We start from the raw sequence: 19,289 nt of genomic DNA on the forward strand, positions 1-19,289 counted from the left end.
CCTGGATGAAGAGGGTCTTGGGGGTTGTATAGGGTTGTGCATCAGTCGGGACCAAAGACGATCCGCCGGGGAAATGTTAGGATAACGTACCTGGAGTGATACAAACCATAAGCAGGGAGAGAGGGGGAGACAGACAATGTGCCGGATCCTGGAAAAGTCCCCTCTGGGAGGATAGCCTTATTCAGTATGCCACCCGTGTTTGATCATGACCTTACGCTGCATGTCCTTGGTGCACAGCGCAGCAACAGCCTTTTGGGGGATTGGAGGGTTTGAGGCTTCAGAGGAAGCTTGCTCAGGCTGCTCCATTTAAATGTGTTGTTTTTTATTTTCATTCCACCTGACCCGATGCCTTCTGCAGCCCTCTTTTGTGTCTCTCTCTCTCTCTCTCTCTCTCTCTCTCTCTCTCTCTCTCTCTCTCTCTCGCTAAGTCCCTCGGTCACCATTTTGATTATGAAAGTGATTGAATGAACTTGACACTTTCATGGATTATGATTGTTGGAAATTGTTAAACATACAAGGCCCCTATCCGTCTAAACGGATCTCTATTGCCAAACCTTGGATATCATATACACAGCACACAGACTGCATAACCCTGTATTGATTCAAATGCAATCAATACTACTACTGGTATTGACCACAAGCACAGAACCTTCGATATGGAATGACAGTATTTTGACCAGAAACTCAATGGTGAAAATAAACTACAAACAATCAAACAGGATAGGGGCCTTTAGGGTGGCCTTTGGTGGCCATTGTTAAAAAAACATAAAAGAGAGTGTTGCCTTTTGGCCACTTCACTAGCAGTCTTTCCTGTACTGGACGACTGTGAGATCACATGACAAACTGCTGGGGGTGTGTGTGTGTGTGTGTGTGTGTGTGTGTGTGTGTTTGTGTGTGTGTGTGCTCTCACAACGCATTTGTCATCTTTGAGTGCCCGGGCTGTGGCTTTTCTAAATGTCAGCAAGGGGTTGTTAAGCAACCATGTGTGCTTTTCCTTCTCCCTTTCTTTCTCGCGTTCTCTTTATCTCCCTTGTTTCTGGACTACCCGGCCTGCCTCCCATTTATACCACCACAGCCAATAATACAACCTGGTCTCTGTCCCAAATGGCACCCTATTCCCAATTTAGTGCACTACTTTTGATGGTAGCGCACCATATAGGGAAGAGGGTGCCATTTAGGACACATTCTTAGATTGCTTCTCAGCTGTCAGAGTAGAAGGGTAAGATAAGCCTCTTGCAGAAGTGAGTTGTGGTTAATGTGGAGGTGCTTGCCTCGACCTGCTTTTCAAAACAAAAACATGTCACTGCGAAGGACTGGAAGTCCTCAAACCCAAAATACTGTATTGATTGGGGAGAATATACAGCGTAGGCTTGGTACACAGTACAGTGGTCGGATTACAGTGATAGCTAGAGACTCTGTCTCGCTCAGCACTCTCTAGTTATCTCACTCCTCACATCACTCTTTTTTCTCCATCCCCTCTTTCTCTGTCGTTGTGGTGACCTCGGCTGGGCCGGAGACGAATGTGGGTGGTGTTGTGTCATTCATTCCCTCCCCTAGTCTATTTGGTTGATGGAGCCCCAATGAATGACAGATTGAAGGGAAAGTGTCACCGGCCACATCGTCATCATCCAATATCTTGAAAACAACTGCTGACATGCAAAACATTTCGGGGCTGTGTCAGTAGTGGACTAATGAAAAAAAAGACAGATATATGTTGTTTTTGAGTGGAGTTTCCCATTAAGTTTGAGCCTTCTGTCTCTCCGTCTGACTGTGGCCCTTCTCTCCAGTCTCCACAGGTGTAATGGGCTCCCACAGTTCAGCAGGCAATTTTGGTTCCGCTGGGGCCCCCCTGGGGTTGTTTAGGCCAATACAAGAGCGGAGGCCTGTGCCGAGCAAGTCCCCATGTCACGCTGTCTGTCCCTGGATTGTCTCTCTCTCTTTCTCTCTCTCTCTTCACTATCACACACTCTCTTTTTCTTTCTCTCTCTCCCTCTCTTTATTCAAAATATTATTTATTTCATTCTCCTTTTATCTACGGCACCATCTTTCCCAAAAGTCATGAGGGTCTCGTGCACTACTTGGTGCTTTAAGGCTTATTCAAATGGTCTGTTTTGTCCTCAGCGCCTAGTTTCTATGGATCCGACAGCATTAATGACCACAATGCATTTACTTTGCATGCCTATATATTAGTGCTAAATGCATGGTGCAGTCTTCAATATACAGTCGAAGAATAGCACCTTAAAGAGTTGTAGGAGCTTTAATTGTCGATGTCCTGTAATGAACACCATGGGAGACAGACAGCTGGTTTCAAGCGCAGGGCGCAGCAGGTGTTTATTAGTAAAGGACCACAGGAGAGGCAGATAGCTGGGTCCAGGGACAGGTAGTAGGTCATACACAGGGACTCCAAAAAGGTAACAGTACAGGCAGGGAAAAGACTAATAACGTAGTCCGGGAGATCAGGCAAGAGGGTGATGACAGGAAATCTGATAGGCAGAAGTACAGGCAGGGAATAGGTGAAAAGGTATTGTTAGTGAGGATGGCCAAAAACCTATGATACACGGGAGGACTAATATGAAATAAACAGCGCTCCGAATAGAATGCGTATCATAACAAACAATACCTCACAATGATGGGGTGCAATGACCTGAACTAAATAGTATGTGATAATGACATACAGGTGTGTGAACAGGTGATCAGAATTCAGGTGATTGGGATCTGGAGAGTGAGCTGCATTCAGGGGATCTATGTGTTTGAGAGTGTGAGCTGGAAGCGGACGTTACATGTCCAATGGACTTGCACGCATATGTTAATATTTTGAGTTAAGTTCTGTTGTTGTTCCATAGACAGGCTACAGACTGTCAGTGTTGCAGAAAGATTGTCAAGAGTCCAGTGTGTGGAGTGTGTTCACATCCTACTGTGCCAAACTATGGCCACAATGTTCCTTGCATCCATACCTGAGTGCTTCATATCGGAGGGGACTTGATTGGTGCGGCACACAATCCAAAACAATCCACAGATATCACCAAGGTCTTCACACCCGGCTCCCCCATTTAAAGCTGTGGGGTTGGTGACAGAATTCATAGCATATTTTGATGTCGGGGGGGGGGGGGGGTACTTTGGTGATATCTGTGGATTGTTTTGGATTGTGTGCAGCACCAAGCATCAAGTCCCCTCCAATATGAAGCAATATTCCTTTTGTGGCGGGAAGGGAAAAGGGAAGAAATTGAAAAAGCGATCTTGCAGGCTGCCATTATTCAGGACTCTGGATGGGACTGGCTGCTGGCTGAGTCGTATTCATAAATCTCTCACGGAGCCCCAATGAATGTAATCAGGAGACTTGCAGAGGACACAAACTGGCCCAACGCTCTATCTCTCTTGTCAACCGCAGCTTCAGTAGCCTCAACTATATAGGCCTTTCGGGGGGAGGAGAGAAAACCGACTTCAATTCAACCCAAACCATGCAGTCGATCTGTGTGTGTGTGTGTCTCGCTCTGTATCTCTTTGATACTTTTTGGGAGTGTTGCCATTTTGAATTTGAGTTGAAGTTGAACAACAACAACGATAAGCTTCTTTCATTGTATTAGACCCCTGACTTCTATGCCATTTCTAAAAACAGACTCATGAAAAAGGGCTCATGTTATAGGCCTAAATCTTATATATAGTTTGGGTTCACATTATTCATCTCTATGCCATATCTTAACAGTGGTGCCAACGACAGCAGCAATTGAAATCTTCCTTGTCGGACATTTTTAGTCCCCCTGACTGTTTTCACCCACTTCTAACGTCCAATCTAAAATTAATTTAATTTCTCTGTGCCTGTTTCTCTGTGATGGGCTGTCAGAAGTTAGGCATGAAGCGCACCATCTGCTTAACCCAACACAGCTCCTGAGGCCATCTTCTCTGTGTCTCTTCTCAAGTCGCTACACACACGCACACACGCATTCACACACACATGCCAGGCGGTCTCATCTGATCTCAGAGCGGTTGTCCGTGGGGCTCTCTGGCTGCTCTCTCTGCTGTCCGCGAAACGATCCTATGATCCTATGAAGGCCCGGACAGAGACGCCCAACAGGCCTGACAGACTGTAAGAGGGATGGTTTTATATGGTCCGCTCAAAGCCCTCTCCACTGTTATGATCCGTTATAAAGCAGGAGATAAAAACACAGAATATATTCTAACCCGGTTGATCTATTCTCTTTCCCTTTTTTTCCCCCATGTCCCTTTGCCGTGGCCCCGTCTGGTTCACTCTCTGATGCAATTTGTATAACAGGTAAGTCCACTCTTTTGTGTAAAGTCTGAAGGCCATCCAAATGTAATCATATTATGCGTTGAACAATATGAGAGACCATGTACCCAGTGGAATCCACGTTGCTTCCATAAAGCTCCCGTAAAGCGCCAACATCATCCCTTAACCTATCTGACAGTGGTAGAATGGGGGGGGGCAATCTCATTGGCTAGAGATGCCAATCGGCCCCCCCGGAGGAAAAGAAGGAAAGGCGAGTGAAAGGGATAGTGAAGAGAGAGAGGGAGAGTGAGAAAAAGAGAGGGAGAGAGAGAGTGTATGCGAGGGAGAGAGAGAGGAATTATCATTTGTTTACCGTGACATCGAGAGAATAACAAATGAGTGAATGATAAATGCGGACTATTTTAGTTCGCCCAAACTGTTGCGGTGTACTTCACTCTGTATCCAAAGAGTATTAAGAGACTTTGTCAGCTTATAGCCGTTAACTAGATGCGTTGATTACTGTCCAAAGGTTCTCCTTCGTCTCCAAAATGCTATAGCTTCACTTACCTCCAGTTCAGTCCATCTATGGAAGCTCTTTTTCACCGCAACCTCTGAAGCGAATGGATACTTTTGCCGTCACTGCAGGCGTGTGTTGCCCTTTTCTTTAGGGAGTGTGTGGTTTTTCTATGTAGGTTTGACTATAGAATGGTCTTATTGGTCATGTTTACAGTAACCGTGTTCACTATCCGACAATAGCTTTCCATTTTTGCATATGTTGGTGATACATTTGCATATAAGGTGACACTCCTTGGTTTCCAGGTATATGTTGCAGTTGTTTTAGTATTTACGGAATCCTGGGTGGATAAGGATGCGACGGCACCGTTTGTGCCTAAAACCATTATGAACATGCACTCTCGTTTTTCTTTAACCTTTGCCATTCTCAACCTGCACACTTTCCATTTCTTACCATTCTGGCATGAACATACAGTATATTGTCAAAAAAAAACAGACTTCATTCATTGATACGGTATCTATGAGGGACTGTCGTGATATGGTGTTTTGTGCTACGATCATACTTTTAGCTAGGAGGAGGGTAGAGAAGACACTCGAATCAAAACTTGGACGGGCTCCCTTAGTCACGCTGGCCCCGCACCACCCCGAGTCCCCATCAGCCTTCTTCACAGTTTCGTGGGTCACTGATTCTCACGCGCTGGTGGTTTTGGCACCGACTCAGCCCTTTGTTGCTTGTTGTGCAGATCGTCGGTAAATATGTCCAAGTACCCAACAGGCTTTCAGAGACTGTGTCCCACAACAATAGAGTTGGTGTTTTGGTCTAAGGGCTCAAGTGTGATGTCGTAGGGGGGGTTGAGGGGCCGTGACTGGTCTGCCATGGTTGACTAGATTTGACCCCCTGGATTGACTAGATTTGCTTAAATAAGCCACAGATGGTATTTCTTGTGGTTTTTATATGGTTTTGGGCCGACTGTAGTCATGTGCACGCAGTACTGCAGGGATCATCAACTAGATTCAGCCGCTGGACGATTTTTTTCTTGAGCAGATGGCCAGGCGGCCGGAATATAATTACAAAATAATTTGGAGACCGCAAGTTGACCGCAAGAAGCCCAAACAGATACAGATTTGACTAAAACATAATCATTTCAAACCTTGCTTACATTTGTATTCGATGGCATATACAGTATCTCTCTATAATGCGTAGGAATACTGTAAAATCACTTTGGAGCTGATTTGCTGGTGTTTTTACAGTGTTTTATGTCCAGCAAAAAAGTAGTGTGTGTGCTTGTGCGTCTGTGTGCGTGCCTGCCTAGCTGCCTGCGTGAGTACCTACGTGCCTTCCTATGTGTGTACTGTATACAAGCATGCATAATTGTGTTTATCTACAATACGTGCAGGCTACACATGATCATTATCGATCAATCTCATCCCGTGTGGGCGCATACAATATATCCTGTTACAGATGGTAGCCGCTAGCATGCGGTTTTGTGTCTTTGGGGGCCTAATTTACCACTTCCACCAGTAGCCTTCATCTTAAAATATTCAACATGGACAAGACACTGAAGTGAAGCTAAACCCTTAACAAATACATGTTTAACACAATTACTGTGTCGGCACATTTAACACAGTGTTGAAAAAAATTGATTAAAACAAATGAGCTGTCTGAATTCAACCTCAATGTTCAGCATGACCGAATTAACTTGTTGCTTTCCTCTGTCCAGGGTATAGATATCTGAAAACAACTCACATCAAAACAACAGGATTTGAACTCGGCTTGACCTCATTCAATCATATCCATGTCCGTCTGTAGGTAGTATGGATCCAACATGAAGCTGCCGGGCAACCCCGGATAAAGCTTATAGTACTCCAGCCGAACCTTAGAGATAACATCTCTCTCTATGACCAAAACACTTGTCATAATAGCTCTCTGCTCCATATCTGATAATACAGTATATATTGTAATCCCAGTTTATAAGTGACTCTGTGGACTGTAGACCCCCACAGATGCAGGCCCAGCTGTTGCCATGTTTTAGCTCACTGGCTCTGACCCAGCTATTCTATCATCATGTTTTATGCACCACCGGATGTTAACAATAGCATACACACAGTGTCCACACGAAGTGTAGTGTCGTGGTTATGTTGTCACGCACACGCACGCGCACACACACACACACACACACACACACACACACACATTGCCATTATGGCTCTCTCCCACTGTCTAAATCAGTCTATATGATGAAAACAGAGCAGTGCTGCCTTCATGTCGTAGATAGCCTACACTCACTCACCCGCCCCTTGTAGTGTAGACACACAAACTTGTAGTGTATTCAAGGTTTAAAAAGGCCTCTAAAGTTTGGAATTTCCACTTAATAATGTCAGACTTGATTTGCCCGAACAAAAAATGTATCAACCCCTACAAAAAATGACCATTCATTATAATCCACATGATAATTCCCATTTCCTGTTGCTGCAGGATTTTTGTTCCTGTTGCATCAAACTGGCTCAAGTTAAGATCCTACATCTGTACAACGTTAGTTAGTGGCTAGAGAATAGAATGGAATAGAATACAATGGAATAGAATAACTTCATTTTTCCCAGAGGGTGAAATAGTGTAAAGTTGCATTCTATTTGTTCTTGAGGGTAACGAGAAAGACAGCGAGACTGTGAGAATCAATGACGATCATTCCAAAATTGATCCCCATAAACCATTTAAAATTCAATATGGACTCAGCGCCTGGCCCACACGCTGTTGTCATCGTAACTCATCAGCGGCCCCACCACACACCGCTGTAACCCGCCACCACTTGGTGATTTTGCCACCTATCCGATTATGAGTAGGTATGAGGCATGTATTATGCACGGCAGGGCCCCAATGAAACAACAGGAAGTTAGGTTAATTCATTCGTTAAGCATTATTTCTGTGGACTTGACACCCACACACGGATGCACAGACAGACACGCCCACACACACACTTCCCCTAACCACTACCCCCTCCTAATCACATGGCGTAAACCATTTCCTGGAAGAATGGTGATTGGCTTAGAGCAGACCGAGTCTCTGTAAATGCCACATAACCACTCACCTTTACAACACAGTCAGTGACGATTTCCTTATAATCCCTCACTCAGACGTTGATTGAACCCGCAATGTGAACAGCGCAGAAGACCGCTGCTGACCTGACTGACTAGTCACACATCATTGTGTCAGCGGTGTTGGGACCATAGAATTAGAATGAGTAGAGTGGGCACTCCCATTCAGGTCAATTATACCATAGTGGGTGGACAGACGGCCATTTTCAGTGTCTCCATAGGAGCGTTATATTTCTATGACCGTTATTATACTCCTGTGTGTCGCTCCTACTACAGTAGTTATAGTAATGGAGCACGTTATTATCTCTCAGGGGGAAATATGTTTTACAGCAGAATCACCCATTAAAACACAACAGATGTTACACAAGAAGTAAGACACAATGTACGCAATGAGCCACACGAGGCCTATGATGTGACCCTGCTGGTCGGGGTTTGTGTTACCAGATGTCTATTGGCTCCTGAACTGTATGAATGACCCTGAACGTTCAAGGTGTTGCGCTGTGTTAGTCAGATGGGTTGTCTATGACATTTACATGACCCCGTCGTTAAAGGTGTTGCAACCTGCCCATGAAATTGTCAGAGACTCCAGCCACACTAGTTATATACGGTTTTCTCTGGTACCGCACGGCAAGTGGTACCGGAGCGCCAAGTCTAGGACCAAAAAGCTTCTCAACAGCTTCTACTGCCAAGCCATTAGACTGCTGAGCTATTCATAAAATTGCCACCGGACAATTTACATTGACCCCCCTCCTTTTGTACACTGCTGCTACTCACTGTTTGTTTGTTATTGATGCATAGTCACTTCGCCCCCACCTACATGTACAGATTACCTCAACTAGCCTGTACCCCTGCACACTGACTCGGTACCGGTGCCCCCTGTATATAGCCTCGTTATTGTTATTCTTATTGTGTTACTTTTTATTATAGTCTACTTGGTAAATATTTTCTTCTTGAACAGCACTGTTGGTTAAGGGCTTGTAAGTAAGCATTTCACAGTAAAGTCTACACTTGTTGTATTCAGCACATGTGACAAATACAGTTTGATTTGATTTGTGTTAGTCAGATGGGTTATCTATGACATTTTCATGACCCTGTCGTTTAAGGTGTTGCACTGTGTTAGTCAGATGGGTTGTCTATGAAATAGTACATGACCATTCATTAAGGTGTTGCAGTTTTTACATTTGAGTAATTTAGCAGACGCTCTTATCCAGAGCGACTTCCAGTAGCGAGTGGATCCATTTTTCATACTGGTCCCCCGTGGGAATCGAACCCACAACCCTGTCCCACCATCTGAGCCACACGTTAGCCAGATGTATTGTCTCTATGACATTTATGTGACCCTGTCGTTTAAGGTATTGTTTTGTGTGTGTTACATGTGTTATCCAGATATGTCATGTGATGGATGGGTCTGTGTTAGCCGGATGGGTTGTGACAGCCACCACACTGTGTTTAACGTGATCTACGCTAGCTGTTAGCTGTGTTGTGCTTCACGTGATCTACGCTAGCTGTTAGCTGTGCTGTGTTTAACGTGATCTACGCTAGCTGTTAGCTGTGCTGTGTTTAACGTGATCTACGCTAGCTGTTAGCTGAGTTGTGTTTCACGTGATCTACGCTAGCTGTTAGCTGTGCTGTGTTTAACGTGATCTACGCTAGCTGTTAGCTGTGCTGTGTTTAACGTGATCTACGCTAGCTGTTAGCTGTGCTGTGTTTAACGTGATCTACGCTAGCTGTTAGCTGTGCTGTGTTTAACGGGATCTACGCTAGCTGTTAGCTGTGCTGTGTTTAACGTGATCTACGCTAGCTGTTAGCTGTGCTGTGTTTAACGGGATCTACGCTAGCTGTTAGCTGTGCTGTGCTGTGTGTTGAGCTCTGCTGGGTCTCTGTCTGCTCTGAGAGGTGTGGGGGAGCCTTTAGAGTTGGTCCGTGTCATTCCTGTTCACACATAGTAACATCCTGCAGTCTGTCGCACACAGACACACACACACACACACACACACACACACACACACACACACACACACACACACACACACACACACACACATAGCTTGGAGACAGGAGTTTCAAAACCCGTTAACAAGGGCATTACCCAATCACCACACATCCCTCCATACCCCTCTCCTCCTCTTTTCAACACAGCTGGGCTCTCCGACGTACAGAAACCATTGTCACGCTTCTTCGTACGATTTCCATTTCAAACAGAACCATTATCAAACTTTATCCCCCACCGAAACCCTCCCAACCCCAGATACGATGCGAGCGGAATCGGGCCAATCCGCCCCTTTCTGTCTCTTCTCCTCCATCACCATGGCTAATTAGCTGCCATATCAATAAACCATTATTATTCCCTTCTCGCCCTCCCATAGACAGTCAATAGCCATAGCATGAACATGTAAAAAAATGTCAAAGAGTATGGAATCGGTAATCAGGGAAGCGAGTCCATTTGGTAAACCAGTCATCTGTGTTAGTATTGATTCTGCTCAGTGTCATCAATCAGGTTGTTAATAATGGGAGGTCATAGGAGAGTGATACGCCCTGTTGGGGGGCGATGACCCCTTGTCTGAGACGATCAACAAACACCTGCAGGTTCCTCCAAACAGTGTGTGTGTGTGTGTGTGAGAGAGAGAGAGAGAGAGAGAGAGAGACTGTTAGAGAGACTGTTAGAGAGAGAGACAGTTAGAGAGAGAGACAGTTAGAGAGAGCAAGAGAGGCCTGGAGTCTTAAGGACCACTCTTTCAAATATGCAGACCCCTTTCCCTGTCCCTCTCTACCTGCTGCCCCCCCCCCCCATTGTGTGTTAGAAAGACAGACACAAAATGGAGATGCCAACAGTATCATGTGCGTCAAGGCATCATCGAATATTTATACAAATAAATCAGGACAACGCAGCCTAAATATAGGCCCAGCAGTTTGCACGATTTGAGGGGCTATCAGGCAAGAAGATGAATAAGACAGAATATAAGAGAATAAGATGATAAGCAAATGACTGTCAGTATATTGCATATCTCACATCTCGCTGTGCTGCGTCTCTTTGCCCTGCTCTGCTCGGCTGTATCGGTCGGTGGCTAGCCTACTTAGCATACAGATGTCATGCCTAGTTATGATTCACGGCCATTTTGGATTTCAAAGTGGGCTGCCCGGTCGGGAGATATCATGAATACGAAGTAGATCATGAATCTGAAATGGCAAATTCCGCTGTTGTTGTCGCCGGTTGTTGTTGTTTTTCTCTTGAGCGGCTCCACACACACAAAAAAAAGACTGCACATTTTAGTTGAGTTATTGCTCCCGTCTTGTTGCTTTTTTGGGTTTTTCTCCTGGTGTTCCACTCTGTAAAACCCTCGTATTTTAGATATCAGAATAGATGTAGGTTGGTACTGTACAGTTTACGCATGGCACTGTATACACAAGAGTTTAGTGTACATGATATTGTTTAACGGCAATCATTCACCCATGGGGCCTACAGATGTAGTATCTTAATTTGATCACCTCGTTGCAGGAGAACTTTCCTGCAATGCAGGAAATGTAAAACTTGTAGTGGATTTGAGGTTTAGAAAATGTAATTAAATGTAACAATTCACATTTCCTGTTGCTGCAGGATTATTTTCTTGCTGTAGCAAACTGGCTCAAATGAAGATACTACATCTGTAGACAGGCTATAGTTCAGGCTTTAGTACAATAGTAGAGGCTTGTACAGCCTATACAAAAGGCTGAATGGAAAAAAAACTTAGCCTTTCTAGTTAGCGTTTGAGAATATCCCACCTTTGCACCCCTCATGAGGCATAAGCAACTATACATTTATATTAAAGTGAAGGTATCACAATATGCCTAAGGTACATCGACAGTGTTACATACTGTATGTCATTGGTTAGTTTGAATGTATCTGTCTGTTTGCTGATTGCGTCAAGGCAGGTGGTTGGAATGCAGTGATTATTTGATTTCATGTTAGAGACATCATCATTTGTCCTCCCGGTAGATACAGCATGTTATTAGGTTTTTGTGTCATGCTACTGTAACTCTGCAACATCACTCCAACAACACACCCCCATCACACACATACCCATTTACACACACACATACACACTAACAAATGTATAGATCTGCCTATTTTTGCCACTGTACAAATGTATGTGGAGTAGGACATATACACACTCAGTCTTGCATAGCTAACATTGTGGGGACACACACTTCAGTCCCATTCAAAATCCTATTTTCCCTAACCCGAAATCTAACCCTAATCTTAACCCCGAAACCTAACATTAACCCTAAAACCTAACACTAACCCTAACACTAGCTTCTAACCATAACCCTAATTCTAATCCTAACACTAACCCTAACCTTAATCCTAAAACCTAACACTAACCCTAATTCTAACCCTAATTCTAATCCTAACACTAACCCTAACCTTAATCCTAAAAGCTAACATTAACCCTAACCCTAGCTCCTAACCCTAATTCTAATCCTAACGCTAATTCTAACCTTAACCCTACACCCCTTAGAAATAGCATGGTTAGTTCACTGTTCTTGCGGGGACTTCACGTCCACACACACACACACACACGCACACACACACACACACACACACACACACACACACACACACACACACACACACACACACACACACACACACACACACACAGGCTTACACCTCAGACACTACTCTCTCCGTTTCTGTCTCTTTAGTTACAACAGCGTGTGCACAGTGCCATCATATCAATATAGAAACACACACTGACACAGTAGGCTGTATGTACACACACGCAGTCACACACACAGCAATATACAATCCAACTCATACAATCACACACACTTGAACATACACACACCACACGTATGCGTGCAATCGTAATGTGACACTGTGCAGAAGCTCTGAGTCTAGTGTCTTTTCTCCCTCCCTCTTTCCTTCCTTCCCTCTCTCCCTCCTTCCTTCCATTCCTGGTGATGTTAGGACACTAGAGAGCAGCCTACACCTTCTTTCTGCCGCCTCCGCAATTACTCCTTTCCTCAGCTATCACTCATTTCTCTCCCCCTAGCAGCACCTACATGTCGATTGTCGACTGGTGCAAGAAACCAAACCCCTCTGTCAACGCATCTTTCACTCACACAATGAGGAACAAACAGAGAGAAAAATATCCCCAAAATAGCCTTGTATTAAAAGAACAAGTGTTTCAACATTACACGCAAAACATAGTCAGGAAATCCATCGGCCCCGGGCATGTGTCATGTCATGTGTTACTGGTGTCTCTTTAAGAAAGATATTTTAGAATATTTGTTCTATATTTTAGAATTTTTTTTTTCTATATTTTAGAATCCGTTTTGATTAGAATAGTGTCGGGCTAGGCGTTTTCTTCCTCCTTTTGATGTGTCCCACGTGGTGAAAGGAAGGCATAGCTCTAGCAATGACAGCCAAGCGGCAGTGAAGGAGGAAAAGCAGAGCTTTTAAGATCTCTCAGACCATGATGATCTCGCTCTCTGCTTCCGCCTGCGTCGTCTGTGTGGATGTTTTGGACAACACACACATTTGATCATGTGAAAATACGCCACCTGATTAGAAAGTGTCAGATCAATTTTAATCTGGAAAGGAAAGAGGAGAGGGAGGGGAAGTGGGAAGGCGGGGGGGGGGGGGAATTCGGGAGAAGCAACCACAACATCTATAGCGAGCCAGAACATTGAATGCCCCCCTCACTCACAAATAGGGAATGAGGGATCAAGAAAAGATCTGATATTCCTATTGGAGAGGGTTTAACATTTGAAATGAAGTACGGCTAGGTTACCCCTCTGGCCCCTTGTCTTTTTACCCAACTAGAGATACTGCAGTAGGCACGCCAGACAAATGCTCTCTCTCTTACTACCACCAACGCGAGCACTGCATCTCTTTTCATAATCCACCCCTCTCCCAAAGGTTCCTTACAACACAAGGGCTTTACTGTGAATAGCAATTCATTTATTTAAACATGGTATTTTTTTTTGTAGTTTACAAAAGAAATAGGATAGCATCTAGCATCTTTTTTTTTTCTCCCACTCTTGCTTTTTAAACATATTTTACACAGAATTGATCATCTTTATCATTTGTTTAATAATCCAACTTTGCATTATTGTTGTATTCTTTTGTTGTTGTCGTCGTCGTTGTATTACCACAATAAAAATGGTGTATTTATGGCTGGCCAGTATGTCCCCAGTTGGTCTTTAGACAATAGCAGAATATCCTGAAGTAAGAAAGACTCATTTAAAGCTGAAATAATATCCACTCCTGGTGTAGAGAAGAAGAAGAAGAAGAAGAAGAGGAAGAAGATGAAACCATTGGTGCCTACAAACATAGTAATCCTCTCTGGAGTTTCTGTATAAAGTCAACATAATATTCCATCTCTGGTGATTCTGTGCGTCAAGTCAACAGGCACAATAGAGTCTGGTCTCCATAGTGTCCATAGAGGCCCTTCAGATCCACAGCAATTAATCCACGGTCTCAGTCAGTCCTCCCCCTTTCTCCTCCACAGTAGGGGGGCGAGCAGCACAGTGTGACACAGTGTAAATAGTGTCCATAGCAGAATCCCTGGTTCAAACCTCACTTATACAACCCCAACCCACCCAATGTATCCCATATATCTTAAAAGGGTCTCCGTGGTTGTCCATATTATCCACACAAACACACGTAAACACACACATATCCATACACACACACACACAAAGGGTCGGGTCGGGTCAGACCTCACACTCCCGGGAGGGCTGCTGCTGGCAGGTGCAGGAGCCATACTCGTTGATGATGACCAGGGCCCCCTCGATGTGGTTGGGCTTGTAGTCGACGTAGTACTCCGGCGTGGACATGGTGGCCATCTGCTGCATGCTCTGCTTCTGCTTCTGCTTGCGCCGATGGCTGCTGAAGCACTGGCGCACCTGCCGCACTCCCGCCGGGAAACACTTCCAGGTCACGTAGAGCATCAGCACCACGATGAGGAAGGAGAAGATGAGTGCCATGGTGCCCGTCACCACCTTGTGGATCTGCATGGTGCTGTCTATGTCGTCGAGGTTAGCCACGGTCACGGTGAAGGAATTGGTGACCACTGCACCGCCCTCGGCGGCTGGCGGATCGTAGGGGTTGGCCGTGGGGCCTCCCCGGGCCTGGTCCTTGGTGGTGTAGCCGGGGTACCAGCCCATGGTCGTGGTGGCCTGGTCGATGCCGTCCTCGCACAGCTGGAAGGCGTAGACGGCGTCCAGTACGTCCTCGCCCTGCGCCACGTCCGGGCTGGAACACAGCAGCTGGCTGTCCCGCTGGCCCCGGAAGGCGCTCAGCCACTGGGCCAGGGCGCACACGTTGCGGCTGCATTCCCACTCATTGCCTGCCAAAGTGATGCTGCCCAGGGATGACCATGAATCCAGGATGCGCTGCTCCACGGCCGTCAGCCGGTTGGCATCCAGCATGAGGGCCTTGAGGTTGGGCACGCTCTCGAAGACGTGTGGCTCGATGTATGCGATCTCATTGGCCGACAAGTCAATCTTCTCCAGGAAGGGCCAGGTCCAGTCCAGGGTGCTGACCACAACGGTGGCCCGGTTGTTGCGCATGTAGAGCGTGCGCAGCGAGATGAGGCGGGGAAAGTGGGCCAGGTTGACTTTGACCAGCTCGTTGTGCTCCAGGTGCAGCTCGGTGAGCTTGAAGAGCCCGGCAAAGGAGTTCCGCGCCAGGCTCTGAAGCTGGTTGTAGCCCAGGTCCAGGAACTGCATGCTCCGGCAGTCCTGGAAGATCCTCACTGGGACAAACTTGAGGGCGTTGTAGCGCAAATGCAAATTGGTTAGCTTCCTCAGGCCGTGGAACAGGTCGGGTTCCAGCGCCTGCAGCCTGTTGTACGATAGGTCCAGGATGCGCAGGTTGGGGAGGGGCCTGAAGGTGCCGTTGGGCAGGCTCTCGATATGATTGGTGCTCAGGTCGAGCTCCTTGACCCGGCGCAGCCTGTCGAAGGTGCCCTCCTCCACCACGTCGATGTTGTTATGATCCAAGTAGAGCCAGGTAAGCTGCGACAGGCCAGCGAAGTGGCCCTCGCGCAGCTCCGTCAGGTTGTTCTCGCGCATGGACAGGCCCAGGGCGCTGCTCAGGTTGCGTGGAACGTCGGTGAGATTGAGCCCCTCGCAGTAGAGCAGCTTGCTGTCGCAGCGGCATAGACGGGGGCAGACGCCCTCCACCGATGGGACCATTTTGAGCATGATGCCCAGCAAGCACCACAGCAACAGTATCAACCCAGGGGGCTTCCTCAGGGGCCACTTTAGGTACAAGCCTATTAGAAGGAAATCCATCAGCCTGAAAATCCTCGGATAGTTCCGCAGAGAAAATGTCCATTGGAATCGTTCCGGTATTATTCTGTCATGGTTCACATCGTAATTTGTAATCTCTCCCCGGCAGGAAACCAGCTCTTGTATTTTTTTTGTATTCCCTTTCTTGTAGTGAATTGTGTTGTGCGTGTGTGTTTTTTTCCCCAAGGTATTTACTTATAGAAAGGAAGAGGAATCCAGTGTGGGGGAAAAAAAGAAAAGAACAGGGGAGAGGGATAAAGGGCAAGTCACTTTGCTCATGTTAGATATCAGGGGGCAAGATGCGAGCAGAGGCGGGTAAAAAATGCTTTCTTCACCGAGCGATCACGTATGAAAGGAATCCTACTCACCCCTATCCAGAGACGGACATCCCCTATTCAGCGACTTCCTTTGTGCCTACACTAATTATGTGTGAATCTAAAAAAGGACCCCAGTGTGGTACAAATTTGCTCCCCCCCCTCGTCCTTTTCAGCCAGAATACCAGATCCTGGCAGGCTCACAATGTCTTAGTTCTCCTCGTGTGAAAGAAGCCAGAAAAGACCCAAGGAATCCAAGTGGATGCTGGTTAGGAAGTGCAAGTTCCCTGCTCGGCTGCATGCATGAGTGCCGTGCCTCCTCGCTCTCTCTCTCGCTCGCTCTCTCCCTCCTGCTCCTCTGCAGTCACTACTGCTGCGATGATCCAGAGAGGAGAACAGAGGAAAAACCAAGCCAACCAAGAAAGGAGAGGAAAAGACTAACTCAAAACTCTCTCTTTTTCTTTTCTTCTTACCCCCTCTCAATAAAGACTGGGGGCAGATCTGTCAACACAAATTACCGTCCGTCACTTGAAGCGATCGCTGACCTGCACGGCTTAAATCCAGTCAACTCTGTCATTATTATTTCAGTGACCGACCGGCGCGCTTCAGAAAATATGTATTGGAAGGATAAGGATGGGTAATGCCAGGGTCTCTCTCTCTCTCTCTCTGTTCCCCCCTTAGTTTTTTCTACTTTCTTTTTAGTATCCTTCTTTTAGATCCCCTCTTATCTCCTGTGAGAAGCCCTTTGACTCCTGCGTCCTCCTGTCTTTTGGGTTCTGTTCATATCCACTTGTGTTGTTAGTGGTGTTTTTTCCCTGGTCGGCTGGAGGGAGTTTGCTGGTGGAGGCTGGAAGGCTGAGAGGCTGAAGAGGCTGCTAGTAGGGAGGCAGAGGCGGTGTGTGACAGGGATGGAGAGGAGAGGCAGAGCACTCTTCACTTCGATCCCTCGCTTGCAGCAGACTAGTGTACTGGCAGAGCATGCAGAGGCACCGTCTGTTCACTGAGTGTCGTAAGCCACTCACAATTCAGACTGGCCCCACTCTCTCTCTCTCTCTCTCTCTCGCTTGTTCGTTCACTCACTCACTCTCTCTCTCCCTCTACCCTCCACCTTCTTCTATCTCTCTCTCTCTCCCTCTCTCTCTCTCGCTCGATTTTTCTCAGTGTTTGAAACATTTCCATATTCAAAAGGGGCCGGGCTTAAAACTGGGGCTTTATTGAAGCACAGAATCAGAATCTCTCTCTCTCTCTCTCATCCTCCCAGTAATGAATTGAAACAAGCCATCTTCAATATCTGCTTCTTCTCTTCTTGTAGAATCCAGTCTCCCTCATTATTGCTGATTAATATTTCACTAAGGATGGAAAGGATGTTCTATATGCATTCTATCCCGCCAGCTGAGAAATGTGCCAAACTCCTGGCTGAACCAATGGGGCTGATGCTGCATAATTACATAACAATGCAGATGCCATAATAATAATGATAAGATTTATGATTTGTGATCGAACCAATGTTATTATAGGCAGTGATTATACACACTTATTCACACATGTAATGGTAACTTATGCAGCTGTACAGTTTATAGTGCCTCATTTGAATATGGTGTACAGTGCCTTCGGAAAGTATTCAGACACTCTGATTTTTTTCACATTTTGTTATGTTACAGCCTAATTCTAAAATGGATTACATTTTAAAAAAATCCTCAGCAATTTACACTCAATACCCCATAATGACAAAGCGAAAACAGGTTTGTAGAATCTTTTGCAATTGTATTAAATATAAAAACAGAAATACTGATTTATATAAGTATTCAGACCCTTTGCTATGAGATTCAAAATTGCGCTCAGGTGCATCCTGTTTCCATTGATCAGCCTTGAGATGTTTCTACAACTTGATTGGAGTCCACCTGCGGTAAATTCAATTGATTGGACATGATTTGGAAAGGCACACACCTGTCTATATAAGGTCCCACAGTTGATATGGCTTGGTTTTGGCTCTGACATGCACTGAGGTTGAAGGAATTGTCCGTAGAGCTCCAAGACAGAATTGTGTTGAGGCACAGATCTGGGGAAGGGCACCGAAAAATGTCTGCAGCTTTGAAGGACCCCAAGACCACAGTGGCTTCCATCATTCTTAAATGGAAGAAGTTTGGAACCAGCAAGACTCTTCCTAGAGCTGGCTGCAAGGCCAAACTGAGCAATCGGAGGTCACGAAGGTCACTCTGACAGAGCTCTAGGCAACTAAAGACGCTCAGACCATGAGAAACAAGATTCTCTGGTCTGATGAAACCAAGATTTAACTATTTGGCCTGAATGCCAAACGTCTGGAGGAAACCGGGCACCATCCCTACGGTGAAGCATAGTGGTGGCAGAATCATGCTGTGGGGATTTTTTTCAGAGGCAGAGACTGGGAGGCTAGTCAGGATCGAGGCAAATATGAACGGAGCAAAGTGCAGAGAGATCCTTGATGAAAACCTGCTCCAGAGTGGTCAGGACCTCAGACTGGGGCATAGGTTCACCTTCCAACAGGACAATGACCCTAAGCACACAGCCAAGACAACACAGCAGTGGCTTCGGGACAAGTCTCTGAATGTCCTTGAGTTGCCCAGCCAGAGCCCGGACTTGATCAACATCTCTGGAGAGACCTGAAAATAGCTGTGCAGCAACGCTCTACATCCAACCTGACAGAGCTTGAGAGGATCTGCAGAAAGGAATAGGAGAAACTCCCCAATTACAGGTGTGCCAAGCTTGTAGCTGCAAATCCAAGAAGGCTGTAATCGCTGCCAAAGGTGCTACAACAAAGTACTGAGTAAAGCGTCTGAATACTCATGTAAATGTATTATTTCATAAAAATAAAAATAAATTATACA

General features: G+C 45.9%; 2 protein-coding genes across 2 annotated transcripts in view; one reads left to right on the plus strand and one right to left on the minus strand.

Moving 5' to 3' along the window:
• The window catches only part of LOC115192023 (catenin alpha-2), a 661,748-nt gene that overhangs the window by 443,425 nt on the left and 199,034 nt on the right, over positions 1–19,289 (plus strand). The gene's annotated exons all lie outside the window — the stretch shown is intronic.
• On the minus strand, positions 12,964–17,434 carry lrrtm1 (leucine rich repeat transmembrane neuronal 1). Its single transcript, XM_029750113.1, has one exon. The coding sequence runs from the start codon at positions 16,112–16,114 to the stop codon at positions 14,531–14,533; it is 1,584 nt and encodes a 527-aa protein (XP_029605973.1). The 5' UTR covers positions 16,115–17,434; the 3' UTR covers positions 12,964–14,530.

The sequence above is a fragment of the Salmo trutta genome, chromosome 4 (assembly GCF_901001165.1).
Source record: "Salmo trutta chromosome 4, fSalTru1.1, whole genome shotgun sequence".
NCBI lineage: Eukaryota > Metazoa > Chordata > Actinopteri > Salmoniformes > Salmonidae > Salmo > Salmo trutta.